General features: G+C 41.7%; 2 protein-coding genes across 7 annotated transcripts in view; one reads left to right on the forward strand and one right to left on the reverse strand.

Annotated features, from left to right (window-relative positions):
* ppp1r13bb (protein phosphatase 1, regulatory subunit 13Bb) overlaps nt 1-1,596 on the forward strand; it is a 28,778-nt gene extending 27,182 nt beyond the window's left edge. For all 4 annotated transcript variants that reach the window (XM_034579436.1, XM_034579435.1, XM_034579434.1 and 1 more), the window contains one exon: nt 1,170-1,596. In XM_034579436.1, coding sequence (XP_034435327.1) covers nt 1,170-1,211 — 42 coding nt within the window. In that variant the 3' untranslated portion in view covers nt 1,212-1,596. The remainder of the gene's footprint in view (nt 1-1,169) is intronic.
* A 3,820-nt stretch (nt 1,597-5,416) lies between these two features.
* LOC117758323 (disheveled-associated activator of morphogenesis 1-like) overlaps nt 5,417-22,515 on the reverse strand; it is a 49,520-nt gene continuing 32,421 nt past the window's right edge. For 2 of the 3 annotated variants that reach the window (XM_034579902.1, XM_034579903.1), the window contains exons 4-26: nt 21,231-21,302; nt 20,587-20,681; nt 19,833-20,166; nt 19,610-19,720; nt 19,358-19,461; nt 18,866-18,932; nt 18,647-18,764; nt 16,079-16,217; nt 15,826-15,884; nt 15,553-15,740; nt 14,825-15,133; nt 14,627-14,734; nt 13,512-13,541; nt 12,936-13,033; nt 12,744-12,828; nt 11,731-11,837; nt 10,950-11,038; nt 10,669-10,837; nt 10,383-10,490; nt 9,341-9,401; nt 9,075-9,206; nt 7,070-7,240; nt 5,417-5,852 (exon numbers count right to left, since the gene is read on the reverse strand). In XM_034579902.1, coding sequence (XP_034435793.1) covers nt 5,640-5,852; nt 7,070-7,240; nt 9,075-9,206; nt 9,341-9,401; nt 10,383-10,490; nt 10,669-10,837; nt 10,950-11,038; nt 11,731-11,837; nt 12,744-12,828; nt 12,936-13,033; nt 13,512-13,541; nt 14,627-14,734; nt 14,825-15,133; nt 15,553-15,740; nt 15,826-15,884; nt 16,079-16,217; nt 18,647-18,764; nt 18,866-18,932; nt 19,358-19,461; nt 19,610-19,720; nt 19,833-20,166; nt 20,587-20,681; nt 21,231-21,302 — 2,967 coding nt within the window. In that variant the 3' untranslated portion in view covers nt 5,417-5,639. The remainder of the gene's footprint in view (nt 5,853-7,069; nt 7,241-9,074; nt 9,207-9,340; nt 9,402-10,382; nt 10,491-10,668; nt 10,838-10,949; nt 11,039-11,730; nt 11,838-12,743; nt 12,829-12,935; nt 13,034-13,511; nt 13,542-14,626; nt 14,735-14,824; nt 15,134-15,552; nt 15,741-15,825; nt 15,885-16,078; nt 16,218-18,646; nt 18,765-18,865; nt 18,933-19,357; nt 19,462-19,609; nt 19,721-19,832; nt 20,167-20,586; nt 20,682-21,230; nt 21,303-22,515) is intronic. The other variant, XM_034579904.1, reaches the window with a different exon arrangement.

The following is a 22,515-nucleotide window of genomic DNA, read 5'->3' on the forward strand; positions in this document are numbered from 1 at the left end:
AAAGTACAAAAGTAACTAAAAAGTAACTAAAAGTACAAAAGTAACTAAAAGTACAAAAGTAACTAAAAGTGCAAAAGTAACGAAAAAGTAACTAAAAGTACAAAAGTAACTAAAAGTACAAAAGTTTTAGTTACTTTTGTACTTTTAGTTACTTTTGTAGTTTTAGTTACTTTTTAGTTACTTTTGTACTTTTAGTTACTTTTGTACTTTTAGTTACTTTTTAGTTACTTTTGTACTTTTAGTTACTTTTTAGTTACTTTTGTACTTTTAGTTACTTTTGTACTTTTAGTTACTTTTTAGTTACTTTTGTACTTTTAGTTACTTTGGTCCTTTTAGTTACTTTTTCGTTACTTTTGTACTTTTAGTTACTTTTGTACTTTTAGTTACTTTTTCGTTACTTTTGTACTTTTAGTTACTTTTGTACTTTTAGTTACTTTTTAGTTACTCATGTTTTGATGGCGTGTAATCAAACTTTGACGCCACGCCACGGTCACACGGTGTGACGAAAAATCGATCTTTGGGTTAGTTTTTATCTCCATCTTGTTGTGATGACACTCATCTCAATTTGAAGTTGATCAGATGAAAGTCCTGGGACAAGTTCGTCAAAGTAAAAATGTGGAATATGGCCAAAATGGCCACTAAATGCAAAATGGCGGGCTTCCTGTTGCTTTTTTCATAATGCCCTTGAGACTTTTTTGTTTGTCTGGTCTGGTGATACACCTGGGCTACGATTTTTATGAAGATTGGTCAAAGGGAAACCTAGGGGCTGTGTTCCAGGGGGCGCTGTTGAGCCATTTTGCTACGCCCATTTCAAATTACTCCAGAATACGTACATTTTCACCACTTTCTAATTTTCTGCAAAGTTTGGTAAGACGTTGAGCATGTTAAAGCCCTCAAAAAGCCAATTCATTTGGCATAGAATAATAAGAATAATCCTTACAATTTCAATAGGGCCTCCCACCGTCGGTGCTCGGGCCCTAATAATAAGTGAATGAATCTGATTTATCGTCTTGCTCGAGTCACACTAGAACAAGAACAGCACATAATGGTGCTTTTTAGAAATAGAGCAAAACAAGACAAGGTCAAGTTACAACCTTAGTGATAACAAACATGGAGTCGTTAAACATTTCTCTTTTTGTTCCTCTCTTCTCTCTGTTCATCTCCTGCAGCTCTATCCTCGCATCAAACCTCGTCAGCGCTCGCTGGCGTAGCGTCTCCCTTCACCGACCTGTGGCGAACAGCTGGACCAGCGACAAAAACCAAGAGCAGAGAACAAAAAGGAGCGCGGCGCTCCGACTTCTCCCCCGTGGCCATAACCTCCCAACCCCCCCCCCCCCCCCAAAAAAAACCCACCGGACTAATGCTTCTCTCAAAAATCCATTTCCTTTGAAGCAGTCGGCACTGAACTCTGACGCACACATATTTCCATCGCATAGACACACACACACACACATACACACAATGAAATGCAAGCACTCCACACACACCTCTCAACTTGTCTGTTCATAGTCCCAACTTGATTTTTCTCCCGACTCAGTGTCAGCTCTGTATCAGACGTGGACTTGAAGAATAAAACACTAACCCCTCGTCTCAGTATTTCTTGCAGTTTCCACACTTCTTCAGTCGTCTTCTCCCTGATGGAGCCGCTGGTTTATTTGCGTTTATATGATGACGAGAAGAATCATCGTTAATGGTGAGAAATTGCTGATTTTTCAGTGGAGCAGAGTTTTTTTAATGTCAGTTTGATCCCCTGCACGAAGAAGCACACACACAGGAGGTTGTGATCAGTGTGATCGTCCAACCACCAAAGATGAAAATATAGATTCAAATATTTTATCTCAGCGACTCCCTGAGACCCTGCAGAGACGCTGAGTCCTTCCAGATTTTCTCATTGAGCAGGAAAATGATTTTGTTTGAGGAAAACAGAAAATCGTAAATCCTCAGCGTTAACGTCACAGACCAGACAAAGCAAATCCAGTGTAAAGCAAAGACGAACAAAGATTCACACAAGTTTTCATTCATGACCAAAACGACACCAGTTTGTTTACTGTGTTCAATTCCAGATGGCTGCAACATGAATAGATTTGAGGCTCCTGACAATAATCTGGGTTTTTTTTCTGTTATATATTTCAAGATGTATTAAACTGTTTGAATCACCGACTGTATCTAAAGATGGACGACACGTCTCCACTTCCCTCCACTGTCCAGAAATGAAGCCAAAATTATCCTGGATTCGAACGCTGCCATCTTGTGCATCTGGAGCCAGAGTCTCTCAAGGTCGATTCACATGCACGTCCAATCAGACTTATTCAAACCAAACTTACTGGAGAAATGCCCCCTTTGCCTCTAAAAAACAAGAAACCATGACTTTAGTTTGGACCATGTCCCAACTGCTAACATGGAGGAGGCAGGATTTATTACCTACACTGCAGCCAGCCACCAGGTGGTGATCAACGTGCTTTGGCCTCACTTTTGAGGAGCTGTCCTGTCGTCCATCTCTATAAACAGTCTGTGGTTTAAATGAGCATTTACATTGTGTTTATATTTTTGTGCTGCAGTTTAGATTTCGTCATGGAAATGGATTTTAAAAAATATTCAGTATTTCACTAACCAAAACAGAAGTTGCCAAATACAAGGAGAGAGCATCTGAATGGAAGATACAAACCTTAGATTATCTGTAACTTTTGGTATTTCAGGGATTATTATATGGGAAATAATTAGCCAGAATAAGTTTGATCAAAAGTTTGACTTATAAATCTAAATTGTATCCGATTCAGAGGCAGAAAGGTTTTTATCGTTCATGTTATTGTCAGATCAAGTTGTTTTTAATTCTCTGTAATATCGATCAAATCATTCACAGTTTGGATCTCGTTTCTTATTCTTTCTTTTAAAATCTTAAATCTACGATAAATCTAATCTCACTACCACAATTCTGCATTTTAAGATTTTTGCCTTCTTGTGATTTAATGGAAAAGTCGCATCAGAGCAATGAAACGGACACTGGACTCAGTCGGACCATCTCAGCATTCAAGTTAATTTAAATCCCTTTTATTCTTTACGTCTACCAGCTGCTACGTTTCTCTCGGGTTCTAACCACGAACTCCACTTTGACACACTTTGATCTCAGGACCGACACGGTGCTGCCGACACTGTTTCACCACTAAACTAGTGATCGTGTTTCTGTTTCTTTTCTCAGCCGACGTCACCTTCATACGAGCAGAGAACACAAAGCTGAATTTCTGTCCAGAATCTATGGTCATAAGTTACTGATGCATGAAGATGATTGAAACCAAGGTTCGGATTCAAAGTTTGACCCGTTCTCCTCCAGTTCAGCTCTGACACTAATAACCCACGTTAGAATCCGTCACTGATCCTCCATCAGAGTCCAGCAGCTTGTTCTGAGCCTCCAGTGACCTGAGTGCGAGGAGATGAGTCACATGTCTGTTTTCTGTATGAACGACTTTTTGTTTTTCTGTATAAACACTGTAACTCACACATGATTCAAATAATGTAAATGTGAACAATAAAACTGAAGCTCTGGCATGAACAGTGTCGCTCGGTGTCGTGTTAACAGAGGAACGCAAAATATACAAGTGTTTAGTTTTATACAAATGTGTAAATATAATATGAAGCCGGCAGTCAATTGTCTGCTTTGCCTACTCTGCTGCAATGACCCTGTCTGGACCACAGGGTGGCAGTCTAACAGAGGCTTCTTTTCTCTCTCTGTAGAAACATGATCATGAAGAAGGATCATTTACTAATTCTCATTCTCTAATGTAACTGAGGACATGTGAGGGAAGAGTGCGGAGAAACTGTCAGATCCATGTAACATACATCAGTTAAATTTTTATAATTTTATAATTTTCTATTTGAAAAACAAAAATTTAATAAGTTTCCCTTTTTAAATTTTATGTTTTTCATGTAAAAGTGAATTATTAAGCGTTACATGGATTTTAATATTTTAATTGTGGAAGAATTATTTATCAACTAACCTGGTTTCAAATGTAGACACATAGTTTAATCCTAAACCAAAACTATTCATTGTTAAAGCCAGTAGTGAAGTAAATGAAGATGTGGAGCTGAAACTGGCCTCAAAATAAAAAACAGTGTAGTGTATTATTGTCTTATATAAAAGTTATCTGACAAATTATGTTTTATTAAAAGACACATTTGAGAATCAGCTCAGCAGAAACCATGAGATGAGCCTGTTTACTCCGGCTTAACACAGGCTTAATTTATTTCAATATTTGTTTCTGGATTTATAATTCTGTTCCTTTTTAAAGTTTCAGATTTGATTCACGCGTTTCTTACTCTGTCGTGTATTTTGAAACCTTATGGATCCGGCAACAAAGAACTGAATATTTGTCTGTGCAGACTCATGAAGCTGGTGATTGTTAACTGAACACAAGAACTCCTAAATGCTTTTCTCCCATTTATTTTCATCCGGGCATCGTACAATGGAAGGCAATATTTAAATTATAAAAGTTCATGGAGGCGCCCGACTCTCGCTGGATTCACACTGAGCTGCTCGGGGGACAAATTCAGATCAGACGTCGTGTCCACGTGTGAGTGGAAACACTTCACGTGTGAGTCACAGAATGTTTTCAATGCAGTGTGAACCCAGCCAGCGCAGGAAACGGCTTTCATCTACTCAAATAAAAACATCAACATTAGGGGGCGCTCTCCAGAAGGGGGAAAACAGGTGTATTGCATTGTTTGGGTATGGTTTTAATGGCATTTAGCAGAATAATTATGAACTCATATGTGCATGTATGACAAGCACGCAACCTTATATATAGATATAGATATAGATATATGTAATCTATGACGTTGAGTGTCCACACTTGTTGAGAAATCGAGGCCTTGGAGTACCCACTTAACAATTAGAGTCAACAGAGTTAAGGCCAGCTCTTAACAGGAAGTAGATGAAAGAAAACATACAGATATATAAATGCTGCGCGTCAATAATGATGAAAACAAAGAAAACTCCGCTGCGTCACTTCCTGTTTAAAGATGCGTCTCGGCCCTCAGAGCGGCGGCGTCACCGGGAAGTTCAGATTCAGTCTTTCTACAAAAAAGCGACCGCGAAAGCAGCCCCCCCCCCGCTCGATCTATCAAATCAGTCTGTACAAAATGGCCCCTTGTGTTTCTTTTCCTTCCTGTTGGGATCAAGCATCGAAGCCCTGAAGGAGTCGAAAAAGCTGCACGTTACGTTCTGTGCATAGATTCTGACGTACAAAACAAACTAAAAAACAACACAGGACGTGTCCAATCAAACGGCCGCGACCGTCTCTTCCACCTGGAGCGAGACGCCACTTCCTGGTCCTGCGTGACGAAATATTTCATTTCCATTTCATTCATTTCATTGAAGTCGATCCTCCAGCTGGAATCTGTGGGATTTTGGTCGTTAATAAGAGTTTTTGGCTTTTTGCTTGTGAGAGGGTGAAATAGTCCGGACGCGTTGTGCTGTGTGTGGCTCTGCTGCGATGATGCGAGGCCGTGGTCGGTTTAGGCGGAGCTGGGTGGGAGCGGAGGAATGTGAGTGTCAGTTTGACCCAGAGAGAAACTAACAACGAGCAGCGGGGCCGAGGAGGAGGAGGAGGAAGAGGAAGAGGAGGAAGAAGAGGATGATGTCAGCCTCAGAAGTTGAGCTTTGTGACCGGTCGCTCTCGGCTCGCGTCCGTGTTCTGGCTGTTGATGCGTTTGCGGTTGCGTTTCATCTTGGACAGGTCCTTGTCGAAGACCTCGCCCGATCGCAGCGCCGACACCAGGTCGTCAAACTCGCCGCCGTCGTCCTCGCCGTTCGCCTTCGCCTTCCGGGCCTTTCGTTCCTTCTCCCTCTGTTCCTTCAGCTGGTGACACAGGAAGAGAAACGTTGAATCAACACAAACATCTCTCTGAATGTATTACTCCTCACCTCGGAGGAACAGATGGATGAGAAGCTTGACACCACTTCCTGTCTGAACAGAACATGTGAGGATACAGCAGCAGCCTGACTCTAATTATCCACACTACAAGCTCCTTTCCTAATTCCCTCTGAACTTATACAGTCAAAACAAGCTACACGTGGCATCTATTGCACTTCTGTCCGTCCTCGGAGAGAGATCCCAGGTTTTTTCCCCTGTTAAAAGTGTTTTCTTCGAGTGTCGGCCGTACAGATAAATTTGTTTTGACACCTGAAAGTCCAAAGCTGTTTCTTTGCGGAGTCCAGTGACTTTGAGGTTGAGAAACATTCTTGCAACTTGTTGGTTTTACACCTGTGTGTGCCTATTCCATGTTGAGCTTTAGAGATGTCGGTAAATGGATTTTGTTTGACAAAGCCAGCTAGGATGTTTTGATGATTTATGCTAAGCTAACAGCTACTTTACAGAGAAAAAGTAAGTAAACATTTCAGAAAATATCAAATTATTATTCAGAACAAATGAGGCTGTAACAGCAAAACCCAAAGTGTATGAGCTGGGTCTATTTAATTACTACCTCTGCCAAGGAAGATATAAAATGTGATATCCAACAGCGCCACCATCTGACAATGACATGACATGACGCACTATTTCACCTGCATTTATTCTTTGTATCACGTGTACGCGGCTTCACACAATATCATTGGTCATCAGGACATGGATTTAAACCAGCATCCCATTCCGATCTGTTTGTTTGTTTGTTCGTCAGGAGGATCGCACAAAAACTACTGAACTGATTTCCTTGAAACTCAACGGAAGGATGACACATGTGCCAAGAAAGAACACATTACATTTTGGCGCGCATCTGGACATCGGCCATTTTATGACATTTTCACGGATTTACCGGATTTAAGTAATTCATGGATTTGAAAAGACATCAGACAGATTTCTATGACTATGTGAGAATGCGCAGCTTGATTGAATTTAAGGGGACTGTTGGGTCTTGGCGGATGTATGTGCTCGACTAGGTGCCTTTGTAGTTGGTCATGAATCCTACTTTTTATTAGTTTGATTGGGTTTTTCTCTTCTTTCTCACTTTACAACAGTGTTTTACAATGTCAGTGGTTCTATTTTTGTCAAGAATCATGTGGAAACGGCCGATCACAAACCTGAGCTTCCATCTTGGCCCTGCGCTCCTCCTCTTCTTTGCGTCTCCGCATGTTCTCGTTCTCCTGCTGAGCCTCGGCGAACGACTGCAGGAACTGGTCGAAGACGCCGAAGAACTCGTCCGGCTGCATCTTGCTGGCGTCTTCGCCAAAGTGCTTCACTGCCCTCAGGAACTGTGGAGAGGGGGGGGACCAAAGAGAAAAGGGTCACACAGGATCAGATTTACAGCAGGACGCAGCAGAACCGGGTTTTTACTTTATCGTCGACTGTTTTAAAGGGGACTCATTAGGGTCTCAGCTCTTTGAAATCAGAGCGGAGGAGCCAGTGGTCGAGCTTTGAAGGCCGTGTTAACACAGATCTGACCGGCTACTGATTACAGCCACGGCCAGAGACTGGAGCCAGAGCCCAAATTAACGCAACGTGTTTGTTGGGTGTTTTTCACTGGAGGTTAAACAAGAGAACATCCAGATGTGAAGTCCCGCTGAGAACAGCCAACGACAGCCAATGGCATACATGCTCAATCAGGTGGAGAAAATCTGCAGGTAGGTTTTTTAAAATATGCTTTTTTCACATCAGGAAGATTCCTGAGACGTGATTTGTAAAATATCCCTTTACATTTTGGTATCCTACAACTGTTTTATTTCACGCACGCACACGCACACGCACGCACGCGCGCGCACACGCACAGACACACTCACAGACACACACACAGACGCAAAGCAGTGAGGGTCAGCGAGGGCTCTCTTGTTCCCAATCATGAGTAAAGAGGACCACTGTAAACACTCTCAAATATTTTACCGTGGGACACCGTAAATGATTCACAGAGACTAATGGTTGCCATGTGACCAGCCGAGCACTAGGGTCAGTGTAGCGCACACACACACACACTCACACACTCACACACTCACACACACCAACTGTGAGGAAAAAAACATGCCCAAGATTTTAAAGGAAAAAAAAAAAAAAAGGGAGAACCCCTTCCTGCCTTGCACCAATAAATGTGGACAGACGCATAAATCTGACATCAGGGTGTCGCGGTGTCGGTTAAAAGAAGAACACGCTCAGGTTTCTGGTTGTAAAAAGACAAGTCTCTTTTTAAAATGACCACCTGCAACAGGTTTGCTTTGTAGGAAATGTTAGCTGCGAGGGAAATGCTCTGAGAGGATTTTCTCAAGGACACGTTTAATCTGTCTTCAGACATCGAGAAAATGTCTGGAACATTTGGTCCGGACATTTTTCGGGGTTTGTCAACCCGTCCACTCGCTCTGTAAGTTCTCCAGACATTTTTTTGTTCTCTCTGACATTTTACCGAGAAAAAGCAGAAAAAGTTCAGAAAAAGGTCCGTTGCAACTGACTCTGACATTTGTGTTCTCACATACACTCCCTCCAGAAACTTTCAGGAAATGTCCCAACGTCAGTGCATGTGATTCACAAAGCATTCCTACAATTACATGGGTAATCAAAGTGCCTAAAACCATGACGTACAATGTCCACACTGTAAATGTCCGTACTTTCACCGAACGGCTATTATTTGATTGTTTTTTGCAGTAATTTATGTTTCTTTTATCCTTTTCCTTTCCATTACTATTAAATGATGTTGTATTATTTTATCTGCTGTCTTTGATTTTAAATGACATTGTATTAATTTGCTTCTTGTCTTTGATGTTTTGTTTTTATTTGTCGTCTTCGTGAAGCTCCGTTTTGAAAGGTGCTGTATAAATAAAGTTATTATTGCTATTACAATGCTGAGCACAGCCGTGTAAAACAATATCCAACCCTCTACGTCTGTTCCTGCTTTCACTCTTCAACTGCACTCAAGACAACGGGCAGCGTGACCGATAAAGTGCGAGCGGCGCTGCAGCAGGAAGCAGAAACACTTGACTCCCGCTGTTAGCTTTCCTAGAAAGGTGACCGATGAGGTCAACGAGGCGCGTAGAAACAGCTTCGCAGACAGGAAATGGGATGCAAGCTTTTAACGTCTGTGTCTACAAAGTCAAACGGACTTACCAGCTCTTTGGCCTCGGTCAGAGAGTCCTCCACGTCGGAGAAGCTGAAGCTGGCCACCGTGATGAACTGACTCACCACTGACACAAATTTGTCGCCGAGCTCCTGCGGTCGCTTCTTCTGGAACTCCAGCTCCTGACAGAGGAAAAAACACGAGAGCAGGAGTTGAAGGACCGCGTCACGATGATCTGCACTGAACATCGTACACGTCACAAGCAATAGAATAAAAATGCATGTTCTGTCTTATCTAATAAATCTTTGTGACTCACGCTCTCCACACTTTTCAAGCCGCTGCGGAGGTTGCAGATATCTTTATCCAGCTCCGTCATACTGCACATAAAGAGAGAGGTGGTCGTTGAACACAGAAAAGAAGGAAACAGTAGAAATGTGGCCGGAGGCTGTGGATCCAAACCATCTCGGCTCATGACTCCGAAACAAAACCCATGACTAATCCCGACACCTCCGCCTTGTTTGTTTAAGTCTGATGAGCAGTTCCCTCAGATGGTTAATGATCCAGTTAATTATCCAGTACGTATTTCACAACATCAGTAAAAAGATAAATATAATTACTGTGGCAGAATTTCTTTCTGTTCCAACCATCTTACAACCCCTACATTTTAGGCTACTTCCACACTAATAAGTTTCCATTTTAAAACAGAGTAGATACGATCTTGGTCAAAAGAGTGTTTAGTTCTGTATCAGTAATAATCCCTATCCGTACTAACGCAAAAACATCAGCGTTCTCATACACTTGGGTATGTGTTTGTCTATGTAAACAGGAAGTACATTGTCTACTCTGCAGCTGGTTGCTAAGTTGCGTGCAGCAGCGTGAGTAACAGCGTGTAACAGCAAAAGTGTAAAGCAAGATTAGGGATTTCCTTATTGTTTGGACGATGAGGTGGACAATACGTGTTAGAAAGGTTTTGCCTTCACCGCTGGTTGTTGAGTTATGACTAATAAGAACCAATCAGGAGGCAAATGTTTCCGTTTTTGCCCGACCATACTAAAAAATATACGATAAAAACTCAAATGGGGCAAGCAGTGTTTCCAACCCTCTTGGTTTTAGACGTTTTAAGAGTGGGGTGGACAACAGATGTAAACAATTGTCTCTGAATCTCCTTGCTGCTTCGAATCAGCTGACTGTTAGGTGGTCACAATAATTGAATCAGATTTTGCCACGATCGAGCCAATCCTGTTGTTGCTGCCAAGCTTTTCCTTTGATCTAAATGTAGAAGGGTGGATGTGGCCTTAATCTTGTGACCTTGGTCACAACCCTCAGATTGGGACCCACGGCTCCAGGGTTTCACCTACTTGACTTTGGCGGCGTCTGAGATGCTCTGCAGATCCTCCTGGAACTTCAGGACTTTCGGGTATTTCTTCTCCAGAATAGTGATCAGGTAGTGCAGCAGAGTGATGTTTCTATGAAAAACCAGTCATACGAAAACTTGATTTAATGGTTTTATGATATAGCTTCAAATATGATTAACCACATGTAGTTTCACAAATATCACGTTCCCACATCCAGATGGGACATTTTATATTTCATACATTCTTTCTGTTATTGCCTGTGAAGATTTAACGTTATGATCGTTCTTACTTGTCGATACTGGACTTGGTGTCAGCGATCTTGTTGAGTGAAGACATCTTGAAGCCGTAAGCGTTTCCTCTCTGACCCTTGTTCATATAGTTCCCAAAAGCGAGCACCACTTCCAACAGCTGCTTCAGGTTTCTGCTGTGTAAGATCTCCTTAGACGCCTTCGTCAGAGCTGAAAGATTCATGTTTGCAGTGGATTCAAATGTGTGTTTAGACTCGGGAGATGTGTCTTTGTTAGTTTTATATTTACAGAATATACACTTGGTCTGCAAGTCTTTTCTCACCTTCAACTTTGGGTTTGATCTCCGCTATCCTCTCTGCAAACTTCTTCTTGAAGTACAGCGACTGCAGCCGCTGCTGGTAGTGGTTTATTCTGGACAGGAGATGGAAAATGCGTGTCAGAGGGAACAGGAATAGACAAATATCATAAATTATAAACAGGGAAATCCTCAAATTTAGAGAAAAAGCCACAGACATGAACATTGAGCTTGAAAAGGAGCCGCCTGTGTGTTTACTAAACGACACATAAAAATCTTTTTTGTTGTGGCACCGAAGCTTATTTTTGGGCTCTATTTTTGGGCTCATAAACCACAGACTCTGCAGCTAATGAATACCACGGTGACATGTGTCCGCCAGTCCATTCTTTACCCTACCCTACAGTAAACTGTATTAAAAAATGTCAAACTACAGTAAATTATTAAAAACAATAAACCATATAAGACTATTTCTACAATGTGTCTACTTCTCGGATATTTTCTTTGTGTCCAACTGTGACACTTTGTTTACTAAACTGAAACTTCAAATACTGTTGTTACATGACTGATTCCGTTTTATTCACAAACACAATTTTTTCGAAATAGTGATTCACACAAATAGCCATTGTTCCCAACTAAGTAGAAAACCATGTTTCATAGCATTTATCTGCAGTGACTAAGAGGAAACAAAGGCCATTGTTCGTCAGCAGATCTGCAGATTGCTGCACCAACATTAAGCTGCCAGGTCTGAGATAATGTCAAATTTAGTACTCAATTAAAACGTAAAAAGGAAACTGAATGCTTAACGTACTTGCTCATCTCATAGAGGAAACGGTCGGGCTTTGCCATTCGGTCGAGCTCGTGTTTGTGCTCCTCCAGCAGATCCACGTCGCTCTTCTCAGGGACGAACTTCAGCAGCTGAAGGAACAAGAACAAACTGGATTTTTACACTTTTAACACTCATTTATCGGTACTTGTTTCAGCTAATAACAGTGGAGGGATTTTTCATCCAGTCTCTATCTGTTAAAGCAATTTTTATACACAGATGAACAGAGCTGAATCTGTATCTCTGACTCTTCAATGCAAAACCTGCATTCCCCATCAAAATATTGATATGAGCCTTTGACTGATATATCTGAATTTTTTGCACGGGCTCCAAAAGTATAGAAATGAAAATGCAGTCAGTAAGAACAAGCATGAATTCACTCTTCTTACGTCGAGTGCAGTTTCTAAATGCAGCAGTGTGTTTAATGCACAAAAGAAACCAGGTCGCCTGGAAATGTTGACTCGCACCGTAGTTACCTGGTTACTGTAAAGCTTCATATAGATGGAGAAGGTAAGTGCGCAGATTACTCCCTAACTCCAGCTTATCTAGAAGCTTGGGTCACTTATTTTAAGGTAGTAGTGATATAATACACGGAGAGGACTGACAGTATCGTGACACTGGTACAACTTGATCTGGTCTTCTGGAGGAGACTGTGTTAGTTGGTATCGACTTTGGAGTTATTTAAAAAATATGAGCTTGAATTGCTTTCAGATGATCTGATACCACAGATGATTTTCTTGCCTGAAATCTTTGTCCTGCACATGTACATGTAAAAAGTCAAATAAAGACCCAGTTACCTTTAAAGACGGCTTAGAAATTTTCTGCAGAAATCAGCCTGTGGAGATAATCTTTCTCTAGTCCTCTCCCTCAGTTACAGTAACCAGGTTTCTTGTTTACACGATTTAAGGAATCATCGTACTGGAGCCGACTGTAACCTGGTGCATGTAAACACACCGTGTCGGAGGCAGCAGAGGAAGGACTGTTGCGTGTTGAGATACCTGCTCCAGCATGTCTTTGGGAAGGTCCTCCTGTTCGTCCATGGTTAAGATGGCTCTCTTGATCTCCTCGTTTGAAAGCTTCAGCCTGCAGATACACAACAGATTTGTCCATTACAAATATATATGTATAATAACCTGTGATGTGTCAGTGATTGTTTTATAAATGGGTTGTAAGGATGTTTCTGAACTTACCTCGAGAGGAGGATGTTGCAGTTTTGAGCTCGACGGCCGTCGATGACCGACAGCTCTTTGACTTTTTTCGAGCTCAGTGTGTCGTCCTCCGCCTCTTTCTGTGAGCGAAATCATGGGTTAGAGGGCAATCTGAATTTTTAACATACATAAATTTGTTTGAATTTTTCTAGCAGTCACCCAAGAATGAAAACTGACTGACACACACACCCTAAAAATCCCCAAAACAGATACTGAGAATATTCAAAAAGGCTCAAACTAAAGGTTATCATAGGCAAACATGACACACACACACACACACACACACACACACACACACACACACACACACACACACACACACACACACACACACACACACACACACACGGAAAAGGATGACAACTTAAACAAAAGGTGTATAAATATATATTCTGCTGGACAAACACAACATAGATCAAACAAAACATGTAGCTGAGGGCACAAGAGGACACAACATATAACAACATATAAGACAACATCAACAGTCAAGTCTGACTGAATCGATTATGGAGAAACAACAATGTATATTTATAGCTGTTGTACCGTAAGTGCACTCACCTGTTTGCTGTTATTGATCATAAAGAAGTCCTAAAATGCAGGCAAGAAGCAGGGAAGATGTAAGCACTCATTAGAATAAGTCAAGCAGTTACGTGATTGCAGCCCATAAAAACAAACAGCAAACAAATCAAAGCTCATTCTGGAGATGATGATGATGGATCCATGAGTGATGAAGTGAGCAGCAGTGAGACATGAGCGGCTTGTCAGGTGATCAACACGTGCTTGTAGTTCACATGCTGTGCGCAGAAGAAATGAGTCTGTCTTTGAAACTCATCAGGCCACACTGAGCATCTAAACATTCATTCTTCACCTCCGCCAAGGAGGTTAAATCTCGAAGACCATATCAGTTCATCCTCAAGTCCAACTGAACATTTGTAATAAATTTTAAGAGATTCACTCAAGGTTTTCTTGAGATATCATGTTCACAAAGGAACGTATGTACAGTCGGATGGAAAACCCGAAAACTTAAAGCCACTGATTGTCGCTGGCACAGAGGCATAAGAATCCGACATCTGTAGAGGACTGATATCTATGATTATGTCCAATTTGGTGTAGAGGATTTATAAGGGGACTGTTGGGCCTTGGCGGAGGTATGGACTCTACTGAGTGACACTTAAGTTATATTTGTAAATGTCATAAAGAGAAAACCACCAGTTAATTCATTGTCAGCCTTTCACGTATATTCGACATGCTTGAGGTCGTGTTCGAGCATAGATTTCATAGAATGAGGCCGTTGACATCTTATTACAGATACTACTACTTAGGATCATCTAGTAAATGAACAGCAATCTGAAGCCATAAGAAACAAACAGCTGATTCTGAGCAGCTCACTCATGCATTTACAATCACAAGTGGCAAAATGATCAAAACCACAAACAAACGTGACCCCAAAAAAAGCATTCAGAATGATTCAAGCATGGAAGTTTTGCATCTTGTAAAGAAGCCCCCAAATCTATCTGGCTATGTATCCCTTTTTATTATATTTACTTCAGGCTGACTTGTTTTTTGTAGAAAAGTATAAGTCCCTCAGCCACCCCCCCATCCCTGCTGGCTACACTGCACCCTCTCTGACAGTAGTAGGTTGTTGAGCTGATGAATGACCTCATCGTCATTACCTGCTGTCTCTGATAGGCTGAGAAGGTCTTTTCAAGGTCCTCCAGGTCCAGGATTTTAAAAACCTTGCAGTCGTCTACGTCCATCCACACGGTGCCTTCCAGTTTATTCTGAGGAGAGAAAAATGTTTTTATTTCTCATAATTTCTCTCAAAGCATCAAAACATTCTCGTCTTCTCTTGTCTTGTCACTTTTTCTCACCTCGGCTAACTTAGCCCAGTTGAAGGACTTCAGCGGGTTGGATGGCTGAGGGATGTTTTTCTTTATCAGGGAGGGTCCCAGCGGCCCTCCGGGCGGCGGGGGGATGCCTCCGATAGGAGGACGTCCGGGAGGAGGTGGAGGGCCACCAGGAGGAGGGGGTGGTGGAGGCGGGGGAGGCATCATGCCGCCTGGAGGAGGGGGAGGTGGGCCCAGACCTCCAAAGCCTAGCATGGGTGGAGGGGGAGGCAGAGGGCCGCCGGGCGGGCCCGGGGCAAAGGGGGGACCTCCAGGAACAAGAGTTGCCTGTCTCTGCAGGGAGGGAGAAAGAGAGAGTAAGGCAAAGAAACAGCAACAATATTTATATGTGCGGTGACCTTGATTTCTCTCTTTTATGACATAATTATACGACAGATGAATCATTTACGACATAATTATGACTAACTGTGTCATAATGGTACAATTTTGGGTGAGTAACATTGTAAAGTCACAAATCAATATACGAGGAGACGTGTGTTTAAGAAAACATTTCTTGTTCAAACTAATTTAATCCGTATCATGTTTTATCATCTGAGGGGTCTCTTGTATCAGTGGGATGATTTCACATGGCTTAATCTGCCCTTTGTGTGAACTCTGTGATTGATCTGGAACACCAGTCGTTGACGATGACAAAATATGAAGTCGGGCTTTATTTTAAGATCATTATAAAGTGAACATGAAGCAGGACGTACGGTACTGAGTTCGTGCAGTTGTGTGCTGAGTTCAGCCACTTGCTGTTTGACATTCTTGTGCTCGGTGCTCTCCTTCTCCAGCTTCTCTTTCATCTTGTTAAGCGTCTGCATCATGTCTTCTTTCTCCTGGGTCTTTGCATCACATTCACGCTCCTTCTTCTCAAACTTCTGCTGCAACTCGTGGTGTTCTGTGAAGGGAGATCACTTAGTGAGCTTAACTCACACCTATTATTAAATATTTTTTTATTTCAATAGTTTAGAATGTTAACACACCTTTTCTCATTTTCTCTGCCTGCTCTTTCCACTGTTTGACCTCATTTTCATTGACCAGCCTGCGGAGAGAAAGACGAGAGTAATAAACGACAGCATCTTCATAAAGGATCAGTTATGTTTGAGTCGTCACTGCGGAGCACGTGGCTTTCAGATCTTCACCAAACACAAACTGTTCTACATTCTTCAGCCAAGAAATGTGCTCCTGCACTTGTTCATGTGTCAGTGTGTTCGGGGGGGAAACAGGAGAGCTTACATCCGGACAACGTTCTTCACGTTAAAGTTCTCCAGTGGTGTGACGTCGGGGTCGTGACCTTTGTCATTCTGCAGGACCATCTGCTGGACGATACGGTCCAACAGCAGCCAGTACTGCACCGTGTTACCGCTCCTCTTGTCTGGAGAAAGAGACGTAAACAGACAGAGGCACAAGTTTCTCATTAGCCCCCTGGCGCGAGTGCATCTCAGCAACTACCGAGTGAAGCCGGAGCCACTGCAGCCGTTTGACGATGATGAAACAAAAAGGAATGATGTGTCAATGCATTTTCTAAAAGTACTCGTACGCCGAGCTAAAGAGAGACACAATGATTACAGGGTTCAGCAGGATGACACATGTATTAGATTGGTGAGACTACATCTGCCATGGAACAACATGTTTACTGTTGCCTTGTTATTTTGGCCTGAAAACTTTGTAAACTCACACACAGACATTTTCTTATTGTGTCTATGTTGTAAATTGTATTCCATTTTACCAGCCTGTTGATATTATTATTATGAGATGATTTCTTGTATTCATTTTATCTTTTGTTATTGATATTGTAGCGTTAAAATCTATTTTAAAGTGTTTTACTGTCTGAATTTTTTTCGGGATGTCTGGATTTGTGGCGGGCGATTATGATGCTTTTGGGAAATAAAAATAAAGTTTGATTAATTGATTGATATACATGGACACATCCTGTAATTAGTCTTTACCAACGTATTTCCAAAATGTTCAATGAACCATATCATAGTATTATTCAGACTCTTCTTTCTGACTAAGTACCATCACCAGCTTGCAGTTTTTTTATTCATTATGACCACAACACTTGAATTTGCAGCTGAAGTGGCGATTACACTTTGAATGACTCAGCAAAGGAGCTGAAACGACTCATTATTATTACAAAGCCAGTCATCAGAACGAGGGGAGAGGTTCAAGGAGAAGAAGCACTGCAGCTGTGAAGTGGCTCCTTGATGTGATGTGGATCACGTAACCAGACTTAATACAATCTTTGCAGAAAACTAAATAACAAAACAAAAAAAATCTCCCAACAGCGGTCTCAGGATGCAATTTGGCTGGGAATGCGATTATCCAATTTCTGGAGTGGCTAATCTGAACAAAGTCAATATACTTATCTTTTTGGCACGGGAACACAATGGACTGTGTGTTTTGTGGGAGAAATACTAACTAGCTTTGTTTGGAGCCTCATTTTGCATTTGTATAAAAAAAGTTTTGGCGCTCCTGGGAAAACTCTTATTGATTCTTGAAAGAGAACAGAGGCAAATTCAACCACTGCAGCGCACAGACATTCAGAAAGAGCCTTTCTTCAAACGTTAATGCAGTGACTTTATTTAATCAAATTATAGAGTGGGATGTGGGCAGTCTTTTTATTCTTCATTCGTGAATTTTCACCCACTCGTCCTGCAGATCATTTCGAGCTCTGACGTACATTTACATTGTCACCTAGCCAGAGTTTCACTAATGTTCGAGTCTGTAAGGGCTGTGTCTCGGAAAGTCGTTCATGGTGGATTCTGCGGATCTGCTTTGCGTCATTGCCCCCGTTGTTGAAGCCAGACTCTTTTTCAGTCTCGCTTCCTCGACTGGCTGCGGGAAGTTTGCATCCAGACTAAGTAGATTCTTTGCACGGATTCTATCTGTGCAATGTTTCCTCTGCCACTGGCTGCCAACACAACCCCACACCAGACTCCTGGAGATGTTCCCGACCTCGTGTTTAACAGTGGGGTGTTTTCATCAAATGCTGCTGCTCCCCCCCCCCCCCAAATACACCTTTGGTGACTGTGGCCAAAGAGCTGAATAGTAACTTCATCTGTCCACAACACTTGTTTACAAAAGGACTCTGGTTTATCCACATGTTGCTTTTCAGACTTCAGACGTTGGCCTTCGTGACGAGGTTGCTGCTAAAGTTTCTTTCATGTGGACGCTTGTTTGTGCATAAACGCTGCACATTGCAACCATCCACAACCACTTCTGTGTCAGCTAAACCTTAACCCCCACTGCAGCCCTCTGAAGGTTTTGCCCTTCAGCCCAGCATATGAAAGGTTTTAAAAACAGTTCTTCCTCCTTTAGATCATCATTATCGTCATCATGACTCCCACGGCTCATATTTCTTCGACTGTTTTCATTGTCATGGGCAGTTTTGAGCTGGAAGCACTTTGCATTGTTTTTATAGCCTGTCCTTATTTGTTTGCATCAATTAGCTTCATTTTGCAACCACGAGGTTTGAAGAGTTAGAGAATTCATCATCAGCCGACAAATCACAACGACAGTTATAACAACAGGCCTCACAGGTCCTGACAAGTCGTTTGTGGCCTAATGAGTTCTGCACATGCTCCAATTATTGACAGTGAATAAGCATTTGAAGAAAGGAGTATCTTTAATGTCTGCATGTCTCAGGGATTGACAATCTGTAATGTCCCTTTTGCTTTAACAGTATTAGAGATTTTCTTTATATTTTTCAGGTTCTCACATTTTACTACATGAAAAGTGTTGTATTCCTGCATGTTATAGACTGTATTGGTCCAACCATATCAAATTTAAAGATTTACTCACGTGGCATGAGGAGACAGTGATGCAGGACAGACATAAAGTGCGGAAATGCATCTGTGTGGTTCATCTTTTTGCGGATGAGATCAAAAACCTGGGTGGCACTTTTGGTATCTATGTGTGCCTGGAGGACAAGGAGCAAAAAAAAAAACAGCACATAAATACATCCGTCAAAATTCTAAAAATACAAAGTCAGGGTTATGATTTTTTTTTTTCTTCACTTACCGACTCATATCGTTTTGACAAAGCCAGCTCATCCTCGTTCCGCAGCATTTCAAAGTAGTCTAAATGCCTGAGAAGGTCAGAGGGACAGAGTGGGTTAGAAAGTCCCCTGCTGATCTCATGCACTCACATAGTTTAACTTATTTAAGTGATGAAAAGAGTGATGATATTCTGTAAGGAACGAGTTTCTGGTTTTGTTTTTTTACTACAAAATCTGATGCCATTGGCATGATATGGAAAAAAGATGAAATGATTGTGACACTTTAGATGACATTGGGATTGTAAGAGATTATTTTTATCGATAAGAAATTCATAACTTTAAGGATTTGTTAGTTTAAAATACTTTTTGGGGATTCTCGGTTCTATCTCCGGCGGTTTGATTTTAAATTCTGCTTGAGATCAACAAACGCTGATCGACATGACTCTGGAAAATGTGTTTTGTTTAAAAGTAGAAATACTTATTTGGACAGACATGTTAAATGTATTCCAACTCACCGGTCTAATGTGGAGTTTTCATGTGAACGAAGCTTATCGATCACAGGTTGGATGCCCAGCATAAGAAACTCATATCGGAGGTGGATACGGAATTCCAAACTTGTCTGTAAATAAGAATAATGATTAAAAACCATTAGCAGTAAAATGCAAACAATGATGTAAGAGTCTATTGAACGAGAAGCCACGGGACGCGGTGAGCTTCCAGTATGAAATGAAGCATTAACACTGTGTACGTTGCCGAATATAACTCACCTCTCCAGCTCCTTGACTCAGCACAGCATTAATAAAGGACATGATGGCTGTTTTCAGGTTGACCTCGTCTCTGTAGCGCCCCGTGCTCCGGTCCAGATCATTTATTAGTGTCTGAGGATGACAAGTCATTACAGGTGTTAAATGTATTTTACGCACTGCTGCTTTTAAATGACTTTGTCAAAAGATTTACAACCACTTCTGTGGCCTTCTGCCATTAACCCACCTGGAAGCGAGTCCTCTCGCAGGCGAAGCGCTGATAGTGCAGCATGGCCTCCAGGATTTTTTTGTGTCCACCAGGGACCAGACACACAGCGCCCATGATCTCCAGCACTGCCACCTTGGTCTTGATGTTCTCCGTGGCCAGGCTCTGGGCGATGATGTTGATGCTCTCGGAGTGAGAGAGGACATGGGCGCGGCCCTGGGAGTTGTTCATCAGAGCTTTGATGCAGCCGATTAGAGACGTGTGGATCTGCGATTCCGTGGTCTCGTAGTCCATGCTCTTCAGGAAGTTCAGGATGCACGTCAGGCCGTCCATGTCGATGAAACGAGTCACGAACCTGAGAGGAGAGCGGGTTGATTGACAACTTTAATAAAGTATATGTGGGAATTGTGATGGAGAAATGTTCTGAGGTACAGTATGAAATGTCAAACAGAAAAATGTATGAACACTCGTCTTCTGCGCTTCCCAGACTTATCTAGTCTGTGTGACTGAATCATCTGCAGTAAATGTGATATATTGCTTTCTATTGAAAATCTCAGGTTCCTAAAATGGAAATTAAATCCACAGTCTCCTTTAATGTACATTCACATCCCACTGCAGTGACCTTTATGGCTGCTCAATTCTTAAAGGTCTCATTTACATATGATTGTGTAGAATTGAAAAGAGTGATGGACAAGGTCGGAGGTTAACTGAAGGGGATGATAGTTGACTTCATATGCAGAGGAGAGCAGAGGAGAGGTTTTTTATTTTCGTCCACCTCATCGGTTGTGTCCTCAGAGCCGTCTTCAAGCTCTCTATGGTTTTGTTCCTCTCCTCCTCGTCTTCCTTCTCCAAAGCGAGGAGCGTCGTTCTCTGTCGAAAAGAAGATTAAACCACATAAAGATCTACATCTTAAGGCTCAAACACAACTTAAAACAACAAAGCTACATTTATTGATTTTCAACATGGTCACATGGAAATTTCATTGTAGAGGAATTTATTTAAAAACCCCAAAAGCTGGTTCTTGGTTTAATTATGGCAGCTCCATGAAAAAAAACTATTTTCCCAAATCCCCAAATATTAGTGTTAAGTGTGAAATTATAGAACTATATAATTAAATCCCATTTTTGTAGTGATTCTGTTAGAATAAGAGAAAGATTCTTTAATATTGAAATTAAAGGGTATTTTATTTGTTGGCTTATTACTATCCTCTTAGTTTAGAGGAGAAATTCAAGTTATATTTATGGCTCTGGTTTGTTTTTACTTCACAATCTTGGATCCTTAACTCAGACGAGGAAAAACTCTTTAATGAGGGAGAAAAACCACAGGAAAAGCTAAAGAGGAAAGATCCTTCTTCTGGGACTATTTTATAACCAGTTTTATATCCCAAAAAGAATACATAAAGTTCACATTATTACTTACAGCTGCCATCGAGTTGAGCTGATCGATGTAGTATTCTGGCCAACTAGTTGCACTTTTGTTTTCTTCTTGTTCCTAAAAAAAAGAAGAGAGTATCACAGAGAATGAATGATGCTGTGATGTGACCCAGGAAGCTGTTGCATTTTGTGATTCAAGGGAAGAAAGAACATGAGCTAAGTTAATTTGGAAAAAGTTGTGGTTAGTTTATGATTATCAACTGTTCGTGACTTCGCTTGGATTTTAAAATCTTTCATAAGAACGTGATCTTGAAGGAAAATATTTCAGTCACATGAAAAGTTGCTATTGTGGCTCAAATCACATGTTTGAATCAATCAAAGTACGACTACAAATCATCTGATGAACTTCATTGTTGTTCAGATCTCAACACACACAAACACAGATGGAACAAAATGTGTGGGGGCATAAATAGCCAAACGCAGGGGAAAAAAATGGTGCAAGGACTCAAAAGTAGGGCGACACACACATCGTGCTCGTTTTATCCTGCGGCGCCTCGCTGACTTTCAAGAGGTGAAAGAAGACGAGCGCTGAAAAGAGAGCACAGCTGCTTGAGAAAATCTTGAGATTAGCAAATGAACGTTAAAACGGCAGATTAAGGACATGGACTGATTTATACTGAGATAATCTCTTGACCGGCATGTTTGTATTACGAGTGAAATAAATAACTGCGAGACATTTCTTAGATGATTTTAATTCTAAAACTCAAGGGGAAAATGACTTGACCCTGGACTTGGCTTGTACATGAAAGGCCCTCAGGCTTTTTCATTTAAACTCTTGCTCCATTAAGTACAAGCGAGCTGTGACCATCAAAATCTAATTGGGCGTCAGTAAATACAGCGGCCTGCGGGGACTTGGCCGTTCCTGTAGAAACTGCGGACCTTGGCAGGTCTGCAGGGATCGTGCAGTGGCAGGAAAGCTTGAGCCTGCTGTTCAGCTCGCGTCCGGTGCCAGCTTGACCAGACGGACGCTGGATGAAGTTCAGTCCTTCAGTTGCTGGAGCTGCCTCAGAGATGGGACCCATTTCCTTTTAAATCTTTAAAAGTTCATGCTTAGACTCGGAAGTCGGTGGTCTTCAAACACGGAGAGTTTATTTAGAGTCATGAGGGGAGGGTATTCCTGGGGATTTATTTTTTGAGAAAGTGAAGATCAAACATGCATTAGCAAACAGGAATCTATCTCAGTTATTTTCGGGGTAACGGGACAGTGAGTTTGACAGAGAAGCTCTGTCCGCTCACAGGTGAAACCCTTTTCATGAAATTTTTAATCTGTT

This window comes from Hippoglossus hippoglossus, chromosome 24 (genome assembly GCF_009819705.1).
Source record: "Hippoglossus hippoglossus isolate fHipHip1 chromosome 24, fHipHip1.pri, whole genome shotgun sequence".
Taxonomy (NCBI): Eukaryota; Metazoa; Chordata; class Actinopteri; order Pleuronectiformes; family Pleuronectidae; genus Hippoglossus; species Hippoglossus hippoglossus.